The following is a 21,825-nucleotide window of genomic DNA, read 5'->3' as shown; positions in this document are numbered from 1 at the left end:
TGTGCATATTGTTGTGAAATTGTTAGATATTACCTGTTAGATATTAATGCACTGTTGGAGCTAGAAACACAAGCATTTCGCTACACCCGCAATAACATCTGCTAAACACGTGTATGTGACCAATAACATTTAATTTGACAACTTTATCCCAGGGATTGGTATCATGGCTGTGGTGCTGCATTCTGTTCATCCCATACCAGAATCACCATGTGTCATTGGCTAATGTGCTGACAGGTTTGACATCCATGTAACGACTTCTTCCGAAGTCGCTGGGAGAGACAGGGAGGTCCTCCAGTACCTCCTCCAGCACAACAGGGGTCCTCACTACCCGCCCCTCCTGTACCCGGTTCCAGTGGGTTGCGTCTCGCCCTTCCCGGAGAGTACGATGGGACGGCGGCACGGTGCCAAGGCTTCCTACTACAGCTGGACCTCTACCTGGGCACCGTTTATCCAGCTCTTTTGGGAAGGGAGAGGCTGTCCGCCCTCGTCTCGTGCCTCTCAGGGAGAGCTCTGGAGTGGGCCAACGCTGTGTGGGGAGAAGGAGATGCGGAATTCACCCGCTGCTTCCGGGCAGTCTTCGACCACCCGCCCGAGGATAGAGCGGCGGGGAAATGTCTGTTTCACCTGAGGCAGGGGACGAGGAGCGCCCAGGAGTTTTGGACCTTGGCCGCCGGAGCGGGATGGAGCGACAGGGCCCTCATCGACCACTACCGTTGCAGCCTGCACGGGGATGTCCGTCGGGAGTTGACCTGTAGGGATACCACTCTTACCTTCGACCAGCTGGTGGACATGTCCATTCGGCTGTATAACCTGCTGGTCACCCGCGGACGTCCAGAGAGGGCTCTGTCGATTCTATTTCCCAGCACCACCGCTCCGGATCCTATGGAGCTGGGAGGTGCTGCACACAGGGAGACCGGAGGAGGGGCTTTCACGTGTACCATCTGTGGCCGCAGATGTCACACTGCTGGTCGGTGCCGTGTTGGCTCCTCTAGGGTTCGAGGCAGCAGGCAGGGTACTCTGGCATCACCCCAGGTGAGAAGGCACCATTCTCACTCAGAGCCCTCTGTTGCACACATGTTTTTGTTTGTTACTTTTCCTGAGTTTTCCCTGCATTCCCAGCATAAGGCACTCGTCGATTCAGGCGCAGCTGGGAATTTCATTGATAGATAATGTGCCCATAGTTTAGGGATCCCCATCGTTCCCGTGGATGTGCTCTTCCCCGTTCACGCCTTAGATAGTCGACCATTATGGTCAGGGTTGATTAGGGAGGTCACCGCTCCTTTGGGCATGGTGACGCATGGGGGTCATACGGAGAGAATTAGTCCCTTTATTATTGACTCTCCTACGTTTCCCGTGGGGCTGGGCCTACCCTGGTTAACTTCTTAACCCCACTGTTTCTTGGCCACAGAGGGCTCTCACAGGGTGGTCGCGAGAGTGCTCAGGTAAGTGTTTAGGGGTTTCCGTTGGTGCCACTACGGTGGAGAGTCCAGACGAGGTCTCCACCGTGCGCATTCCCCCTGAATATGCCGATTTGGCTCTCGCCTTCTCTAAAAAGAAGGCGACTCAATTACCACCTCATCGACGATTGTGCGATAGATCTCCTGGTAGGCGCTGCGCTTCCCAGGAGTCACTTGTATCCCCTCTCACAGGCGGAGACGGAGGCTATGGAAACAAATCCCTGCGTCAGGGGTCTCCAAATCCCTGCGTCAGGGATACATTCGGTCCTCCACTTCACCCTCCTCCTCAAATTTATTTTTTGTGAAGAAGAAGGAGGGAGGTCTGCACCCATGTATTGACTATCGGGGTCTGAATCAGATCACTGTGAGGTATAGTTACCCGCTACCGCTCATAGCCACAGCGATAGAGTCAATGCACGGGGTGTGCTTCTTCACCAAACTAGATCTCAGGAGCGCTTATAACCTGGTGCGTATCCGGGAGGGAGATGAGTGGAAGACGGCTTTCAGTACCACCTCTGGGCGCTATGAGTACCTCGTCATGCCGTACGGGTTGATGAATGCTCCATCAGTCTTCCAAGTCTTTGTAGACAAGATTTTCAGGGACCTGCATGGGCAGGGTGTAGTGGTGTATATTGATGACATTCTGATATACTCCGCTACACGCGCCAAGCATGTGTCCTTGGTGCGCAAGGTGCTTGGTTGACTGTTGGAGCATGACCTGTACGCCAAGGCTGAGAAATGCCTGTTCTTTTAACAGTCCGTCTCCTTCCTAGTGTATCGCATTTCCACCTCAGGTGTGGAGATGGAGAGTGACCGCATTGCAGCCGTGCGTAATTGGCCGACTCCCACCACGGTAAAGGAGGTTCAGCGGTTTTTAGGGTTTGCCAACTACTACTGGAGGTTTATCCGAGGTTTTGGTCAGGTAGCGGCTCCCATTACCTCACTGCTGAGAGGGGGCCCGGTGCGGTTGCAGTGTACAGCTGAGGCGGAGAGGGCTTTTGGTCACCTGAGGGCTCTGTTTACCTCGGCTCCCGTGCTGGCTCATCTGGATCCCTTTTTGGCATCCATAGTGGAGGTGGACGTATCCGAGGCTGGGATAGGAGCTGTGCTCTCTCAGCGCTCAGGTACGCCACTGAAGCTCCGCCCCTGTGCTTTCTTCTCGAAGAAGGTCAGCCCGGCAGAGCGAAACTATGACGTGGGGGACCGGGAGTTGTTGGCTGTTGTCAAGGCTTTGACGGCGTGGAGACATTGGCTTGAGGGGGCTAAACACCCTTCTCATCTGGACTGACCACCGCAATCTGGAGTACATCCTGGCGGCGAGGAGACTGAACCCTCGCCAGGCAAGGAGGGTCATGTTTTTCACCTGTTTGTTTTCACCCTTTCGTACAGACCAGGTTCCCAGAACGTGAAGGCAGACGCACTGTCCCGGCTGTATGACACAGAGGAGCGGCCCATGGATCCCACTCCCATACTCCCGGCCTCCTGCCTGGTGGCTCTGGTAGTGTGGGAGCTGGACGCGGACATTGAGCGGGCGTTGCGTACAGAGCCCGCTCCCCTCCAGTGTCCCACTGGGCGTCTGTACATTCCGTCTGCTGTCCGTGACCGGCTGATCTATTGGGCCCACACGTCACCCTCCTCTGGTCATCCAGGCATCGGTCGGACGGTGCACTGTCTGAGCGGGAAGTACTGGTGGCCCACTTAGGCTAAGGACGTGAGGGTTTAGGTTTCCTCCTGATCAGTGTGCGCCAAGTGTAAGGCTCCTAGGCACCTGCCCAGAGTTAAGTTACATCCCTTACCCGTTCCACAGCGGCCATGGTCACACCTGTCAATCGATTTCATGACCGATCTTCCCCCATCACAGGGAAACACCACGATCCTGGTGGTTGTGGATCGTTTCTCTAATTCCTGCCATCTCCTCCCTCTGCCCGGTCTCCCTACGGCCCTACAGACTGCGGAGGCCTTGTTTACGAACGTCTTCCGGCACTACGGGGTGCCTGAGGATATAGTGTCTGATCGAGGTCCCCAGTTCACTTCGAGGGTCTGGAAGGCGTTCATGGAACGTCTGGGGGTCTCGGTCAGCCTTACCTCAGGTTTTCACCCCACGAGTAACGGCAGGTGGAGAGAGTTAACCAGGATATGGGTAGGTTTCTCAGGTCCTATTGCCAGGACTGGCCGGGGGAGTGGGAAGCGTTCGTGCCCTGGGCATGATGGCCCAGAACTCGCTCCACCACTCCTCCACTAACCTCTCACCCTTTCAGTGTGTATTGGGGTATCAGCCGGTTTGGCTCCTTGGCATCAGAGTCAGACCGAAGCTCCTGCGATGGACCACTGGTTCCGGCGTGCGGAGGAAACATGGGATGCCGCCCATGTTCACCTTCATCGCGCTGTGCTGCGCCAACTTTCCGTCACCGTAGTGAGGCCCCGGAGTTCGCACCGGGGAACCGGGTCTGGCTCTCGACCCGAAACCTGCCCCTCCGCCTGCCCTGTCGGAAGTTGGGTCCGCGGTTTGTGAGGCCATTTAAAGTCCCGAGGAGAGTGAACGAGGTTTGTTACAGGTTACAGCTTCCCCCCGATTACCGCATTAACCCCTCGTTCCTTGTGTCTCTCCTCAGGCCGGTGGTGGTTGGCCTGCTCCAGGAGTCTGAGGTGCGGGAGGTTCCTCCGCTCCCTCTGGACATCGAGGGGGTCCCGGCGTACTCCGTTCGTTCCATATTGGATTCGAGACGTCGGGCGAGGGGCCTTCAGTACCTCGTGGACTGGGAGGGGTATGGTCCGGAGGAGAGAGGCTGGGTTCCCGGTGGAGGACGTGTTGGATCCTTCCCTGCTGCTAGAGTTCCACCATCTCCATCCGGATCGCCCTGCGCCTTGTACTCCGGGTTGTCCCCGAGGCCGGTGTCGACGTGCGACGGGTACTGTCACGACTTCTGCCGAAGTCGATGCCTCTCCTTGTTCGGGCGGTGCTCGGCGGTCGACGTCGCCGGTCTTCTAGCCATCGCCGATCCATCATTCATTTTCCATTTGTCTTGTCTTGTTTTCCCACACACCTGGTTCTCATTTCCCTCATTATGTGTTGTGTATTTAACCCTCTGTTTCCCCCATGTCTTTGTGTGGTATTATTTATTCTGTTTCATGTTATGCGCACTTTAGTCTGTTGCGCTGGGTTATGTTAACCCGTATTGTTATTCCGTGTTCACTTTGCCGTGTGCTTTTGGTTCGCCTAAATAAAAGGCTCTGTTAGCTACCCAATATCTGCTCTCCTGCACCTGACTCCCTTACAGCCATTTACGCATACCTGACAATCCAATGGAAGTCATGGATATGTTTCTGGGATGCTTTTATGCAAATCAACAGAGGTATGAGCTCAGATGACACTGACAGCAAACAAATATTTATTAACCCATGTTGTGTTGGGATGACCACGTAACATTACAATGCTGCCGTTTACTAGTGATCCAACGGGTCACCTACAGTTGCTAGATAAATTCATTGGTTTAAGAAAGACGACAAGCAAAACAAAGCCGTCTGCGGTTGTTTTGAGCTGATTCGCCCTGCCAGCCCACAATCTCACATAAATCATAGTTTCATTACTCAACAGTGAAGTAGTCGTGTGGATTTATTAAAAGCAGTTGTAAGCCTTCATTCATCTTTGTAGGTCACCGAGCTCTGTCAAACAAAGAAGCAAATGTGGTTTGACGAAAATAAAGTCTTTGTTGGTATGTCTGATGTCACCTTTTGTCAACATTTAGGAAGGAGCAAATGGTCTCTGATTTCTAAAAACTAAAAACATGCATGTAGCTGGGTTAGTGTTTTTCCATACATTTCCTGAGATTGTACTATTGAATAAACTAAGACAGAAGTATTGCATTGTGTCTCACCTACAAGGCCAACTTTGTGTGCATCAGGTGAATATATTTCTGTCTATGCATACACATGTGTATGTGCATAATATACATGATTAATAGGCTGTTGTGTGTAAATACAAATGGGATAAATATTGAATGAGAAAGAGTGTGTGTGTTGAGGCTAATTAAATACAAAAAGCCTTCCGTGCCCATGTAGCATAGCGGCCTTTGCTTTCCTCTGAGTCGTCAAAGCTCACTACAATGCCAAAGGGCATTGTGGGAAAGGCGTACAATTATGCAACAGGTCATGTTAAACTTGATTTAGTCACAATAGATGATCCAATTAATCATGATGTTGATGCCAGTATTAATAGCGAGCTTAACACATCATTTGTTTCTTTTCAATTAATCTCTTGCTCCGAGAGCTACACAGGAAGGTTACGGCGAGACCGATGCACACCACAGCAATCCACATATCTCATTGTCTACATGTAGAGATAGCAGACTGGACTTGGGACCTTGGCAAGATATTGGATTGAAAAGGGGCTTTATTTGCAGTTCTAGGCACGTACATGTGTTGTCTCTATCTGAGGGTCGCAGACCTGATTGGTTTTACAGTGGTACGCGGAGGGGGTTTTGACTACTGAGGGCGGGATAGTGGTCAGAGCTGTCATTTTGACGGACGGGCAGCATGACTTTCAATTGCATCAACAACCACAGCTACATTATTCTGCTACATTATAGTGTTTTTGTGCTTTAGAAGTCTACTTGAAGGATAGGATGATGTTATAGTAATGCAAATGCCATTATCACTCTACAATCCTTTGCTATTCAAGGGGGAGGTACTGTAGTCAGACGATGGAATTACCAGGGACAACATTTCTCTAGTCATATATGCAAATTGAAACAGTGGTGGACAGTGAGGCAGTTGGAGCACCGTGTGCAAATCTTTGTAAAACAATCGAGTTAAGAGGTACAGGAAATATGGCGATATGTTCTCCGGCGCTGTCCAAGATTATCATTCAATTTGACTATTTTCTACATTGTAGAATAATAGTGAATACATCAAAACTATGAAGTAACAAATGGAATCATGTACTAACCAAAAAAGTGTTAAAGAAATCAAAATATATTTCAGATTCTTCAAATAGCCAACCTTTGCCTTGATGACAGCTTTGCACACTCTTGGCATTCTCTCAAGCAGCTTCATGGAGTAGTCACATGGAATGCATTTCAATTACCAGGTGTGCCTTCTTAAAAGTGAATTTGTGGAATTTCTTTCCTTCTTAATGCATTTGAGCCAATCAGTTGTGTTATGACAAGGTAAGGGGTAAACACAAGATAGCCGTATTTGGTAAAAGACCAAGCCCATATTATGGCAAGAACAGCTCAAATAAGCAAAGAGAAATTACAGTCCATCATTACTTTAAGACATGGTCATTCCGCCACAGGAATGAAAGATCCAGAGTTTTTAATTTTACATTTTTAAAACCCTCTTAGGAGGACAAATATAGATAGTTTTTTACAGCTTTTTTGCTACATATATGTACATTTGACCTTTTACCTTTACCTATTTACATTTTACATACATGGCACTTTTATATATACATGGTACCCCCAATCCCAGCCAACAGCTCCACACCCCCCTTCATTTACTTGCCAAGCCTCCACAGCTTCTCCTTCACACAAATCCAGATAGCAGATGTTCTGAAAGAGCTGCAAAATCTGGACCCGTACAAATCAGCTGGGCTAGACAATCTGGACCCTCTCTTTCTAAAATTCATTGTTGCAACCCCTACTACCAGTCTGTTCAACCTCTCTTTCGTATCATCCGAGATTCCTGAAGATTGGAAAGCTGCCGCGGTCATCCCCCTCTTCAAAGGGGGTGACACTCTAAACCCAAACTGTTACAGACCTATATCCATCCTGCCCTGCCTTTCTAAAGTCTTCGAAAGCCAAGTTAATAAACAGATCACTGACCATTTCGAATCCCACCGTACCTTCTCCGCTGTGCAATCCGGTTTCCGTGCTGGTCACAGGTGCACCTCAGCCACACTCAAGGTCGTAAACGATATCATAACCGCCATTGATAAAAGACAGTACTGTGCAGACGTCTTCATCGACATGGCCAAGGCTTTCGACTCTGTCATTGACGTATTCTTAGCGGCAGACTCAACAGCCTTGGACTGCCTCGCCTGGTTCACCAACTACTTCTCAGATAGAGTTCAGTGTGTCAAATCGGAGGGCCTGTTGTCCGGACCTCTGGCAGTCTCTATGGGGGTACCACAGGGTTCAATTCTCGGACCGAATCTTTTCTCTGTATATATCAATGATGTCGCTCTTGCTGCGGGTGATTCCTTTACCTATCTCTATGCAGACAACACCATTCTGTATACATCTGGCCCTTCTTTGGTCACTGTGTTAACAAACCTCCAAACGCGCTTCAATGCCATAAAACACTCCTTCCGTGGCCTCCAACTGCTCTTAAACGCTAGTAAAACGAAATGCATGCTTTTCAACCGATCCCTGCCCGCACCCACCCGCCCGATTAGCGTCACTGCTCTGGACAGTTTTGATTTAGAATATGTGTACAACTACAAATACCTAGATGTCTGGCTAGACTGTAAAATCTCTTTCCAGACTCATTTAACATCTCCAATTCAAAATTAAATCTACAATCTGCTTCCTATTTCGCAACAAAGCCTCCTTCACTCACGCTGCCAAACATACACTCGTAAACTGACTATCCTACCGATCCTCGACTTCGGCGATGTCATTTACAAAATAGCCTCCAACACTCTACTCAGAAAACTGGATGCAGTCTATCACATTGTCATCCATTTTGTCACCAAAGCCCCATATATCACCCACCACTGCGACCTGTATGCTCTCCTCGGCTGGCCCTCGCTACATATTCGTTGCCAGACCCACTGGCTCCAGATTATCTATAAGTCTTTGTTAGGTAAAGCTCCGCCTTATCTCAGCTCACTGGTCACGATAACAATACCCACCCATAGCACGCGCTTCAGCAGGTATATCTCACTGGTCATCCCCAAAGCCAACACCTCGTTAGGCCGCCTTTCCTTCCAGTTCTCTGCTGCCAATGACTGGAACAAATTGCAAAAATCGCTGAAGTTGGAGACTTATATCTCCCTCACTAACTTTAAAAATCAGCGATCTGAGCATCTAACCGATCGCTACAGCTGTACACAGCCCATCTGTAAATAGCCCATCCAATCTACCTACCTCATCCCCATATTGTTTTTATTTACTGTTTTGCTCTTTTGCACACCATTATTTCTACTTGCACATCATCATCGGCACATCTATCACTCCAGTGTTAATTTGTTAAATTGTAATTACTTCGCTACTATGGCCTATTTATTGCCTTACCTCCTCACGCCATTTGCACACAATGCATATAGACTTTATTTTTCTATTGTGTTGAACGTTAGTTTCTTCCATGTGTAACTCTGTTGTTGTTTTTATCGCACTGATTTGCTTTATCTTGGCCAGGTTGCAGTTGTAAATGAGAACTTGTTGTCAACTGGCCTACCTGCTTAAATAAAGGTTAAATTAAAAAAATTAAGAAAAATCTATATAACAACAATACATTACCAAAAAAACTCTTTAATCCCAACCCTCAGCCATTCTCAGGCCATCCCAGCTATCACCATAGACCGCCCTTGTTTGGTTTCCATGTGCCATATATTTTTTCAATTGTGCTGTGATGTTTTACAAAATGTATGAATCTTTTAATCGTATATTATTTTTAAGTGCATGTTGTGATTTTTTAACCATTCCTGAACCTGTGACCAGACACAAGCTACGTAGGGGAAATACCAGAATAAGTGATCTATTGATTCTGTCTCTTCGCAGACAAAATCTACAGAGCTGAGATTATTGTATGCCCAATATATATAGCATTCTGTTGGTGGCAAGATTTTGATATAATAATTTAAATTGAAAAACTCTAAGTGTTGAGTCAAGTGTAGTTTTTTGTACCAGTTCTTAAACCATGTGTTATTTATTTTGCAACCTGTATGGCGCAGCTGTCAACATTTTTGTCCTCAGATGAAACTGGTATATTTTTCTATTTGTACCTTTAATAAATGGCAGACAAACAAGTTCCCAACCTTCTCTGTTTTCCAATTGCCGCCTCCATTTTTGTGGTAGTGCTGCAATCATTTGTTTGTAAGTGTGGATTGAGTAGATATTTACATATATTTTCCATAACTGCATATGTGACATAACTCAATTTTTATTCATTATATCATTAATAAATATTTTTTTTTAATTGTTGAAAAAATCCATATAAAAATATTTTTTTTGTTTATCAATATATTTGAGTTTAACCATAACATTTATTGTAATATTTGTTCTATCGTTTCTGGAGGATAAAACTGAAATTGTAACCAGCTTTTTATGGCTTGTTTAAGAAAGGGTGATACTGTCAACAAAATTTCATTTTCAATTAGTCGTAAATTAGAATTTGTAATCTGTATGAAGGCAAAAAGGCAATTTTTGAAAAAAGGATGCGCTTTTCTTAATAATCTACCTGAGGACCATTTGGGGTTTAAGTATAACCTATGTATGAATGAAGCTTTTAGTGAGAGGTTTAATGCTTTAATATTTAATAATTTTAGCCCCCCAAACTCACATTCATTATATAAATAGGCACATTTAATTTTGTCTAGCTTAGCATTCCAAATAAAATGAAATATGTTTTGCTCATATGATTTTAAAAACAAATCATCTAGAGTAGGCAATGCCATTAGTAAGTAAGTAAACTGTGATAGGACCAAAGAGTAATTTTGTAATTTTTCCATAAATATGTAATTTGTAATTTTTGATTACTCTTATACAAATGTAATTGTAATTTTGTAATTTTGTAATTTTGTAATTTGTAATTTTTGTAATTTTTCCATGTAATGTAATTTTTCCATAAATAGACAAGTATTTACTTCTCCATGGTTGCAATTTTTTTCTATTTTTGCTAACATTCTATTGAAATTAATTGTAGGAAGTTCATTTATATTTTTTGAGATATGAATACCAAGCATGTCTACTTCACCATCTGCCCATTTTATTGGTAAACTACAGGGCTAGCAAAGTGATCAAGATCTTCAAATGAGACTGTGCAGGGATCCAGATTGCAGACTTAAGAAAAAACTAGAGTCATCAGCTTACATTGACACTTTTGTTTTTATCCCCTGGATTTCTAACCCCTTGATGTTCTTGTTGGATCTAATTTTAATAGCTTGCATTTCAATGGCCATAATAAATTGATATGCAGACAACGGACAGCCTTGTTTTACTCCTCTAAAAGCTCAATACTTTCTGAGAAGTAAGCATTGTTTACTATTTTACATGTGGGGATGCTGTACATCAATTTAACACATTGTATAATTCATTGAGATTCACCAAAATTAAAGTATTCCAGGCATTTATATTTAAAATCTAATTGTACTTTATCAAATGCCTTTTCAAAATCTACTATGAAGACCAGACCTGGTATCTTCAATCTTTCAGAATGTTCAATTGTTTCAAGTAATTGTCGTATATTATCTCCAATATATTGTCCATGTAAAAAACCTGTCTGAACAGGATGGTATAACCTTTTTTATTCTGTATGCTATGCATTTCGCCAGGATTTTCACATCACAACATTGAAGTGTTAGAGGCCTCCAATTTTTTAAATGGACTGGATCTTTATACTTACCACCTGGGTCCTGTTTTAATAGTAATGAAATCAGACCATCTTTTGAGTACCTAAAAGTCTACCATTTGTATAAGAGTAATTAAATGTCTGATATACCATCAAGCCCTGGTGTTTTTCCAGACTGAAAGATTTTATTGCCTCAAAAAGTCCCTCTCAGTAAGTTGGCCTTCACACCGGTCTTTCTGTAAATTTGGTGAATCATAGATAACTCCATCATTTGTAACGAGTTTCTGTAAATTATTTTTGGTAGAATTTCTGTGTTGAAGTTTCAAGAAAAATGTTGTGCATTTTTCCCCATTTTCCATCCAATTCGCTATATTTTTGTAATACATTACACTTGATCGTTCTTGAATAAGAACCTACATTTATTTTTGTTTACCTCTAATTTATTTTGTGCCTCTATAGTACAGTTTCTATTACCATCTACCTGCGCTGTTACTTCCTCTATTTCCTTTATTAGTCTAATCTCTTTTGACCAAAACTATTTTTGTTTTAATGATGAGTATTGTATTGAATGGCCTCTAAAAGTACATTTGAAAGTGTCCCATTCAATAAGGGGATCTGCTGTACCTATGTTGTACAAAAAAAGTCAATTATTAATTATTTTGTCTTAGTTAAGAACAAATTGTCATCCAATAGGCTTTGATAAAATTTACAATATCCCTGTCCATGTGGAAATTCTGTAAGAGTTATATGGAGGACAATTAGATGGTGGTCCGATCGCATTCATTCTCCTATTAATACTTTTTAAAACTTTTGATGCCAGCTAGCTTGATTAAGCCTCCTCCATGTATATCTCACTAGGTCAGGGTTTCCAACCTCCATATATCCACTAGTTCTAATGTATCCATGATCTTCGTAATCTCCTTAAGTGCTTGAGGGTGATAGTTAATAGAATGATTTCCTTTATGATAATAGATTATTTCCTTGCTTGTGAGCTCAATAGATTATTATATATATTTTCGAAAAAGTGTGGATCATTATTATTTGGCCCATATAGATTAATTAGCCAGATGGTCCAATAGCATTTTTAAAATTATCCATCTTCCTTGCGGATCTGTTTGCACAGTTTGCACAATCGAATAAAAATGTGTATTAATTAGTATAATCACCCCTTTTGAGATTCTTTGACCATGACACAAATATATTTCTCCCTCCCAGTCATTTTTCCACCCAACCTCATCTATATTTGTAGAATGAGTTTCCTGTAAACAATAGATATTATATTCTTTATCTTTTAGCCATGTAAAAATGGATCTTCTTTTTTTATTATCTGATAAGCCATTACAATTATAACTTGCTATACTTATTTACCCACTTACCTTGATGATACCCAAGTTTCAATTATACTTACCACAACCAATGTTTGTAAACTTACCATTATAAAGCACCATGATATTAAGTGTCCATATAGTTGCACCATAATAATTTACACTGTTAAGCATACTGTAGCTGCAACTTTGTAAACCTCCAATTGTCCTAATATTCCACCCACTAAAACCTTCCCCCATATCACTAAGACCATCAGACCATCTCCCTAACTCATGACGCACCTTTGCGTCCTAAGGCAAACCCTTGGCCGCCGATCGGCATTGGCCAGAGGGAAATATCATTATCTATAAGGATGCCTAAGAGAACTAACCAAATAACATGGAAAACAGTCAGAAAAAATATGTAGTAACAATAATAGTAATATAAATAATAACAGCACGATCTTATACATGCATGCTCATATTTGAAAGTCCTAGCAAGGCTATAAGCATGTCAGCCTAGCCTGCTCAGTTCATTGGATTGGAGAAAAAAAAGAAATAAAGAGAAAAGAAGAACAAACAACCTAAATATATCGCAAGACCAGTCCCTTGTTTTATGTCCATTACACGCAAGACATATTTCATGTAGTCCTCATTATATCCTGTTGTATTCCGACAAAAAAAGGAAGAAGGAACATAGATTCCAACGGCCGCTAATGACTGCAAGTAAAAATGTGTCTTAGGCGTCACATTGTATCCTGTTGTATCGTGCCAGAGTTACCTCTGCTGCAGAGGATAAGTTCATTTGAGTTACCAGTCTCAGAAATTGCAGTCCAAATAAATGCTTCACAGAGTTCAAGGAACAGACACATCTTAACATCAACTGTTCAGGGGGAGACTGTGTGAATCATGGTCGAATTGCTGCGAAGAAACCAGTACTAAAGGACACCAATAATAAGAAGAGACTTGCTTGGGCCAAGAAACACGAGCAATAGACATTAGAACGGTGGAAATTTGTCTTTTGGTCTGGAGTCCAAATTTGAATTTTTTGGTTCCAACTGCCCGCCGTATCTTTGTGAGATGTGGTGTAGGTGAACGGATGATCTCTGCATGTGTATTTCCCACCATAGAGCATGGAGGAGGAGGAGGTGTTATGGTGTGGGGGTACATTTCTGGTGACACTGTCTGTGATTTATTTAGAATTCAAGGCACACTTAACCAGCATGGCTACCACAGAAGTATGCAGTGATACTCCACCCCATCTGGTTTGGGATTAGTGGGGCCTGGCCTCCACAATCCCCCGACCTCAACCAAATTGAGATGGTTTGGGATGAGTCGGACCGCAGAGTAAAGGAAAAGAAGCCAACAAGTGCTCAGCATATGTGGGAACTCCAGGTGAAGCTGGTTGAGAGAATGCCAAGAGTTTGAAAAGCTGTCATCAAGGCAAAGGGTGGATATTTGAAGAATCTCAAATACAAAAATATATATTTGTTTAACACGTTATTGGTTACTACATGATTCCATATGTGTTATTTCATAGTTGTGATGTCTTCACTATTATTCTACAATGTAGAAAATAGTAAAAATAAAAAATAAACCTTGAATGAGTAGGTGTTCTAAATCTTTTGACCGGTAGTGTTTGTGTAATTGTATGAATCCTACAGAATGTTATCAGGTGTGGCAGTATGGAGGTAGCACAGCTCTAAGCTTACAATACCATCTGCGCGCCCACAGATAACACAGAGCCATGTGGCACTCAGCAGGGTACTATTAGGTTATCACGCGTGTGCTCGGCAATACGTGTGTAAGCAAAAAATAGCCGTGCAGCGTGTATATTAGCCCACCATAGGGATGGCTGAGATTGGCTGGGATCACCTGCTGCTCGGTCTTCCGGTTGAGTGGCAGCTAGCTTTAAAAGCGGCGGTCGACGGCAGAGAACAGAGGAAGCGGGTGTGTGTTGTAAATGTACATGTTTAATGAGGGCACAGTGGATTGCACCACATGACAGATTGGCTGTGCCCACGCTGTCTCTCTTTGTTAGGCTTTCTTGTGTTTAGCCACCACAGTGTTGGCCACAGGCGCAGGTATAATCCAAACGGTCACACGCGGAGTTCGACCATTTTCTTATACTGACCCCCATTGACTGCTCTGAATGTTAGAATAGTAATTAGTAATTATTTTGGAAGGAGGGAGTGACTGAGCTATGTGGTAGCGACAGCAAAAAAAATGTCCTTGAGTTACTTTCTTAACACCACAAAAGCATTTGTTTTCTAATTTTAGAGGTTATTGCTCTGACATTGTAATGTCAGCTAAGCTAAGAAATGAAGGGGATTGATTCGATGCATTGTCAGCCTTGTACATACATTACAAATTACACATGGGGGGGGGGGGAAATTAATTGCTACATTTGTTTCTTGGAATACTTATGGGCACTTTCTTGGAATGCTTCTGAGCTTGTAGGGAGCAGGGTTCTGGTAATTCAGACCTTCATATGATCTACAGGAATAGACATCCTCCACACTTTCCAATGTACTCACCATCAGGGATGTTCTGGTGCTAGCACACTGAGCTTTGTTGCTATGCCACCACTAAAAAAGGAAGAAAAGGAAATTGGTCCAAACCCCTTTGTGAGTTTCCTTTGTTTCCGAGGAAGGGAGCTATCCAAGCGTGAACCAAGCAACTGGTTTCATTAATGTCCTGTCCAACCCTGACATGTTTGAGGTGTGGGGGGAGGCCTTGTAAACGGTAACCTTCTGAATATGCAGCCAGACGCAAAATCATGGGCCGCAACGTTCACCGTCAGACCCTGCCAGGGCAGTATCTCAGAGAGCTATATTAGCCTAGTCAGAAGGCACCAGGCTCCAGATAGTGGAGGCATGGGGAGAAGCTGGTGGGAAGGCATGTGGGAATGGCCCTTGTTTCTTGTGATTCATTAGGGCGGGTGTTTGTCATTTCGTATGTAAAAAAAAAAAAGATTGGCGAATATTTGGAGGGGTGGGGCAACCTGTGATCTCTGCAAAATTACTTTGGTGTGAAGTTCAATAGAACTTTGATTTTATCAAATGATGTCATATGTTACAGGACTTAATAATACTTGTTATGAAACTACCAATGTAATGTACTTTATTCTTCCTCTAACTGGTTTTCAAGTTGCATGTACCTTTTTGGTGTAACAACAATGGTTCATGCCGATCTATGATTTTCAAAAATACCTGAAGAACATATGAAAGTACCAGCAAAAGAAATCAAATCAATACAACAAGTGTAGACTTTACTGTGAAACGCTTAAGAGGATTAACAAATAGATACAAATAAAATAACACTAAAATAACAATAATGAGGCTATATACAAGCTACGTACAAGGATTACCTGTACCGAGTCAGTGTACTGGAGTACGAGGTAGTTGGGTGATTGATCGAGGTAATATGTACATGTCGGTTTGGTTAGGTTAGGTGATTGATTGAAACGCTATGTACTGTAAGGTAGGGGGTGAAAGCAGAAAATCCGGGTAGCCGTTTAATTAACTGTTCAGCAGTCTTATGGCTTTGGGGTAACAAAGGTAATAAAGCTAGTGGAAGGGTCTTATCGTTTGACTGATCGTTCCTTCTCTTGTCTCCCCTACAGAGAGCCGACTTGGCTGTGGCCCCTCTTACCATTACCTACCTGCGTGAGAAGGTCGTGGACTTCTCCAAGCCCTTCATGAGCATGGGCATCAGCATCCTGTACCGCAAGCCCAACACCACCAACAACGGCTTCTTCTCCTTCCTCAACCCCATGACCCCGGACATCTGGGTCTACATCCTGCTGGCCTACCTAGGCGTCAGCTGTGTTCTCTTCGTCATCGCCAGGTGAGTCCCAGACTTTTCTTGTTCTGCCTGTGTGTGTTTGTGTTCATTGGATTTTATTGAGAGTGATATATTTTGTTTATTCTACTTGTATTTGCAGGCACGAAAAAGTTAGTTAAAAAATAATTTGTGCAGCGATACAGTTTTTTGTGACAACACTGTCTCTCACTAGGGGAGCACCATGTTGAACATGCCAAAACCAAGGCGCAACCTAATGTTTTAATGCCCCCAACTGTGTATAGTTGCAGCGATGTGGAAATGTTTTATCTGGAAGGATATAGTGCACAAATTGAGGCTGGCCAATCTGAATCTCTGCAGAACCGAGTCAGTCAATGATGGTCTCAAGTGATTTCATCAGTTGGGGGTAAGAGGAGGTCTCTGCTCAGCGGTAGGTCCATGTTCAATTGGTACAAGTCCAACATTTTGTGTGAGTTGGTGGGTAGTGATCAAGGCAGTTACGTCAGCGTGGGTTCTCTGTGGAGCCCAGCAGTGGAAGAAAAAGATGAGAGTAGCAAACCACTAGCGAAGTGATTCTCTCCAATTCAAAGCGTTTCCTGTATAATTTCTCTGCAGTTGTAACTTTCGCCTTTCAAATGTATAAAAATAAATACCTGCCGATACCTGGAGAAAGAAATGTGATAATAAAAAAAGAAATGTCTCTCATGACATTTATCTGTGCTTGTTATCTTTTCCACATTCCCCACAAATCATTGAAAATAATTGAAAGTTGAAATTAGTATGGATTGAGGTCAGGGTATCTCTGATTTCTTTCAATATTTCCCTATGTGTTCCAAATGTGTTCCTGAGACTTTCGATGGAATTATTTACATAAGAGAGAAAGAAAAGAACCCATGTGCCACTTGCAGGCATCCTGCTCGCTTTCTGTGGTCATTGTCACTGCTTCTCACCACTTCCTGGTGCACCCAAATGCGGAGTGGTGCTTGAGGAAGTTCTGACAATGTAGAGCTTTTGAAGGGGCTTGGGGTTCTGAGAGGAGCCAGCTGCTCTCCTCAACCCTCTCCCATTATGTCTTGCGACAAGCTCACAAGCTCATTTTAGCACCCTGTTTTTGTAAGCACAAGTAGAAAATCATCTCTGACTGTTGCATCATTCTTTGGAGACCTGCCTCGAAAGCGAGCAGAAGTGCTTAGAGCCAAACGATGTATGGGTGCTTGAGATGTTGGAAAAACCAGAACGCTTTGCCGAAAGAGGCAAATGTATGTGTTCAATATCAGGTAGGCACATACTGTACTGATAGTCTATAGTTTAATACAAGTCAGACAAATTTGAAGTCAAAAGCTTTTCTGGACAATCATGATCCATGTCACTGAGCAGGCACCCACGAGAAGAGAACTAAGCCTTATGTTTTTCCACAGCCATCTTGGAGTTCATGACCGTAGGTCAACAATATGGGAAACCTACTTGAGTGCTTACAGAAGTATGAAAACAGAAAATAAATCACAAGCAACCATTCTCTAAGTACAAATGAGAGGAAACATTGAGCAGTGCCCGGTATTTGCACTTGCCTTATCAGTGCTCTTATAACCTGGGATCACTTTAAGGATGTAACTAGGGGGGTAGACATCATCACAAGCATCAATGCTGCAATACACTGTCCAGGACCTGGGAAATGTATCTTTGAAATTCCATAAGATAAAAATTGGCAGTGGAATACAGATGACAAAATAAGACTTCTATACCATGCCAATGTTGATAAGAACTTACACTCTAGCAAGTGTGTAATAATGGAGTTTTTCCCCGGTCATCCTTATCTTTCAAATAGCAACACATTGGCTAAGTTTAAATTTCTTTGGGTTACGTCTTCAGGTGCTTCTGCTATGTCTGTCTAGAATGAGGGAGAGGCGAGGGTTTGCTTTCTGATTCTCATCCATACTATTTAGAGGACAGATTTTATGGGAGGTATTTTTGCGTCATTAGAGTGTGACCAGATTGAATGACAAACGCGCTGTGAATGGCGAAGGTGCATAAAGATTTCGGGAATTCAGATATAACGTCATGGTTTTCCCACTATCCATTGAGTTTTCTAACTACAGGGCGTGACATGGTTCAATGCTCCAATAAATCAGCACAATCTACTTTTGGGGTTTTTCAAATTGTCTGCTTAAATTGTGTTCATGTATACTGTACATACTGTACTAATGACGATACAAAATAATTGTAACATAGAGCAATGTACAGTATAGCGAATTTGGTAAACAACTCATTTGTATTTAGTGTATGGAGGCCGCCATCTTTAAACACCTTCCCCATTAAATGGAGTAACGTGGAGATGCAAACCTATGTGTTCCATTAAATGAACAAATGTTTTGGAAGACACTTTATTGACACTATATGCACTTAGAAATGTTTGTTAACACAAAAAGGTTTAAAAAAAAAAGGTAGGTAAAAAAAAAGGTAAAAACGAGGTAAAAAAAGATCATTAGCGTTTGACATCTAACTTAAAGGTCTTGATTTAGTCTCTTCTTTTTGAATAGACTGTTTTCGGGACCATTTTCGGTCATTCTTTATTTGGATAATCCGGAAAGTCTATCTGTAGAGCATCATACTATCAACAAACTATCTGTTGATAGCAACTGCTTGATAAGGTTACGGTTAGGGTTAGGTTTAGAATAAGGGTAAGGGTTAAGATTAGTGCTAGGGTTAGTAGATAGTACGTTTGAAATGTTACTGATAGTCCATTTGTATTATCTCCACTCATTGGCGAACGTTCATGAAAGCCAGTAGATAGCATCTCTTCTTAAAATATGCTGCTTCTATCTGGGTTCGAAGGATCTAAGACTCCTCTTCTTCTCCTCTCCTCTGACAGCAAAACACCCTGAATAAATCAGATCGTATTTGAAAACATTTTCAAAATTAATTTCAGGAAGGGAAAGCACTGACATTTAGCATGTTTTATCTCTCCATCTGCCTTTAAAAGTGACGGTTTCATCTACATTAAAGGATTTATGCTGTGGAGCACTTTGAGAAGATGTTACACTAAATGGCATAGTACGTGGAACCACGGGCTTCGTAGGTTTTATACTACTACATTTTCAGCGTTGCGTGCCTCGTTCTATCACAAAATGACATTTCAATATCTGTCGTCCTGAAAGTGGTATTTTTGTGTACAGTTAGCTACCTTTGAGCACAGCGAGATATCTACAGAGATACATAAAGGTACGGCAAACTTTTTGATTTGAACAGGGTTGACAGACACCGCTATCGTCAAGGACACATAAGAGCACGTCAGCACAACTGACAAATGCTATGTCAAATGCACCGCTAACAATCAAGTTACTGAAAACAATAAATGTGGACATCTTAACAGCTTGTCTTTTGTTTGTATAGTGAGTAAAAAGCCGTAAGAAAATATGTCTCCTTTAGCACCCCGTAATTTGTGCCCACAGTTGCACAGATCTTTAGGGACACTGTAGACTAACGCTTCATGGGTGGTTTTGTCAGGCGAAATTCAGGTTAAGTGCTAGGCTCAAGGACACATCAGGAGTGCTCTACCCACCAGAGAGGCCTTCGATGCAGAGAACTATAATGTATTATTAAGCACAGCTTCTGTTCCATCTTATTAGAACCAATTTGTGATGCATTACTATGGTTCATCCCAAAAGCCACAGGATTACTGGCCAAGAGCATGAAATGAATCAAAAATAGGTATACCCATGCATAATGCATGTAAACTTGGGAGCAATATATCAGATCTGTGTAAGTCCCTATATTACCCCCCATCCCCATATTACAGCATGAACACAGTTATATCATTGATTATTAAACTGTTTTGAGTCATAGTTTTCCTTTGAACTCATTTTTCTCTTTCTTTGTATAGCGGGCTACATGAGTACCCATTATTTCTATATTGATATTGATGTTGGTGAGAAAGGGATTGAATTCTAATGCACATTATCTCTTTCCCCATGCCTCGTCAGGGTTAACTGAGCCCCACAGTAACAATACACTATTATGCCGAAATTGTGGTACACTGGAGCCTTTGTTCCTGATATCCGTCTCCACCCGTCTCCCTGTAGGTTCAGTCCGTACGAATGGTACGACGCCCATCCCTGCAATCCCGGATCCGAGGTGGTGGAGAACAACTTCACCCTCCTTAACAGCTTCTGGTTCGGTGTGGGCTCCCTCATGCAGCAAGGTATGGTTTAGCCTAGCTTGTTCCCTCTTTCACATGTCACAAGCAACAGTCCCCCCTCCACTCCCTTCCTCCTCTGCGCAACCACCCTCCCTCTCCCTCCCTCTCTCCACCTCTTTAACTGACAAGCTACCTCATTTCCATTTTCGAGACTGTTTTAGAAGACACTTGCCCGTCAGGAACAACTGCAGCTCAGACGTACATTACAAAAGAAAGCTGTTGTCACCTCCCTGCCTGCTCATATAAACAGGAGTGGTGAGAGAAAGTAGGTGTCAGACACCTGTCAGAATGTGGCAGGTAGAGACAGAAAACACGGTAGCATTTGTTTCCCCCCATAACACAGCTGTTTGTGTTTTGGGACGAAAGGGTAAGTTGGAGAACATGTCTGACAAATGCCAGCTGTCACTCCTCGCTGGCGTTGGCTATGGCCACAAGGTTGATGTTTATATTGTTGTGTTTCCCGAGTGCTTGTACCAAAGACCCATTGTCGAAATCTATGTCCAACACACAGCTCAGCTCTCGGGACAAATTACATTTTGTTAAATGCCACTTGGGCCTTTTATGATGCTGGAGTAGTGTATTGTCATTGTCCTTTATGCATAATTTCATAATATTAAAGTATGTCAATTCTCAGCATCTTTCTTATGCCCGAGCAGACAGTTAACTTTAGTCTTTCCCCAACCCCTAAAGTACCTATTTGAATTATTCCACCTTCTGTGTAAGCTTACACAAATCTGAGAAAGGTTAGGGGAAGGATATTACGGCGACACCAAGCTAATGCAGTCGCCTCGCCCACCCTTAAAGACATTCGTAAGCAAATGGAGCCCCATAAATGCTTTGACATAATGAAGTCAGCCGAGGATTAAAAAAAAGAGCTACTAATAAAATGTTTAACCTCAATGTAACAAGACAAATTAGGGAGGCTCGACGGTGGATCTCTGGCGGTAAGGAGAGCAAATGCGACAATCCATTAAGCACAAAAGCTGTACTCCTCGGCAGCTCTCCCGCGTAGCTGCATGGTATCTCTGACAATTTGCATTGTGAGTGGAGGCTAGGAGGCTAACAGTACAATATGCGAGGGAGGAGAGGAACGAGCAAAACAGGAAGTTGGAGATTCATCTTTGAACAAGATTGATAGTCCTTTGTCATTGGAATGGTAGGTCAACCACTTGAATCTTGAACTTGAAACCTAAACCACCTGTGTTTGTAAAGAATATTGTTCCTTTGAATACTGTCCTCCTCTAAGCAGGTTAATGTTGTTCCCCCAGATTACATACTATACAACAGGATATTTTACTTGACACAGCAAAATGGTCTACGAGTCTATACAGTTACTTTAAAATGATTTGGACATCCAACACGGAAAATGATTTCATCTGGGATATTGACTTGCTTTGTTCTTTGGACACAAGTGCAAAAGAAAAAATGCAATTGGTGACAGTAGCAAGGTTAACAAAACCAAAAGGATATCTACCTTTGTAATTTGGGTGAACTATCCCTTTAAGATCATAGTGCTAATGTGGTCTGGAATCGCTTAGAACAATTACGTTAACAT

General features: G+C 43.1%; 1 protein-coding gene across 1 annotated transcript in view; it reads left to right on the top strand.

Moving 5' to 3' along the window:
• LOC129838062 (glutamate receptor ionotropic, kainate 3-like) overlaps positions 1-21,825 on the top strand; it is a 128,656-nt gene that overhangs the window by 92,239 nt on the left and 14,592 nt on the right. The window contains exons 11-12 of the mRNA XM_055904741.1: positions 15,897-16,120; positions 20,155-20,273. Coding sequence (XP_055760716.1) covers positions 15,897-16,120; positions 20,155-20,273 — 343 coding nt within the window. The remainder of the gene's footprint in view (positions 1-15,896; positions 16,121-20,154; positions 20,274-21,825) is intronic.

This window comes from Salvelinus fontinalis, chromosome 38, assembly GCF_029448725.1.
Source record: "Salvelinus fontinalis isolate EN_2023a chromosome 38, ASM2944872v1, whole genome shotgun sequence".
Lineage (NCBI taxonomy): Eukaryota > Metazoa > Chordata > Actinopteri > Salmoniformes > Salmonidae > Salvelinus > Salvelinus fontinalis.
This window is presented reverse-complemented; position numbering and strand designations above follow the sequence as displayed.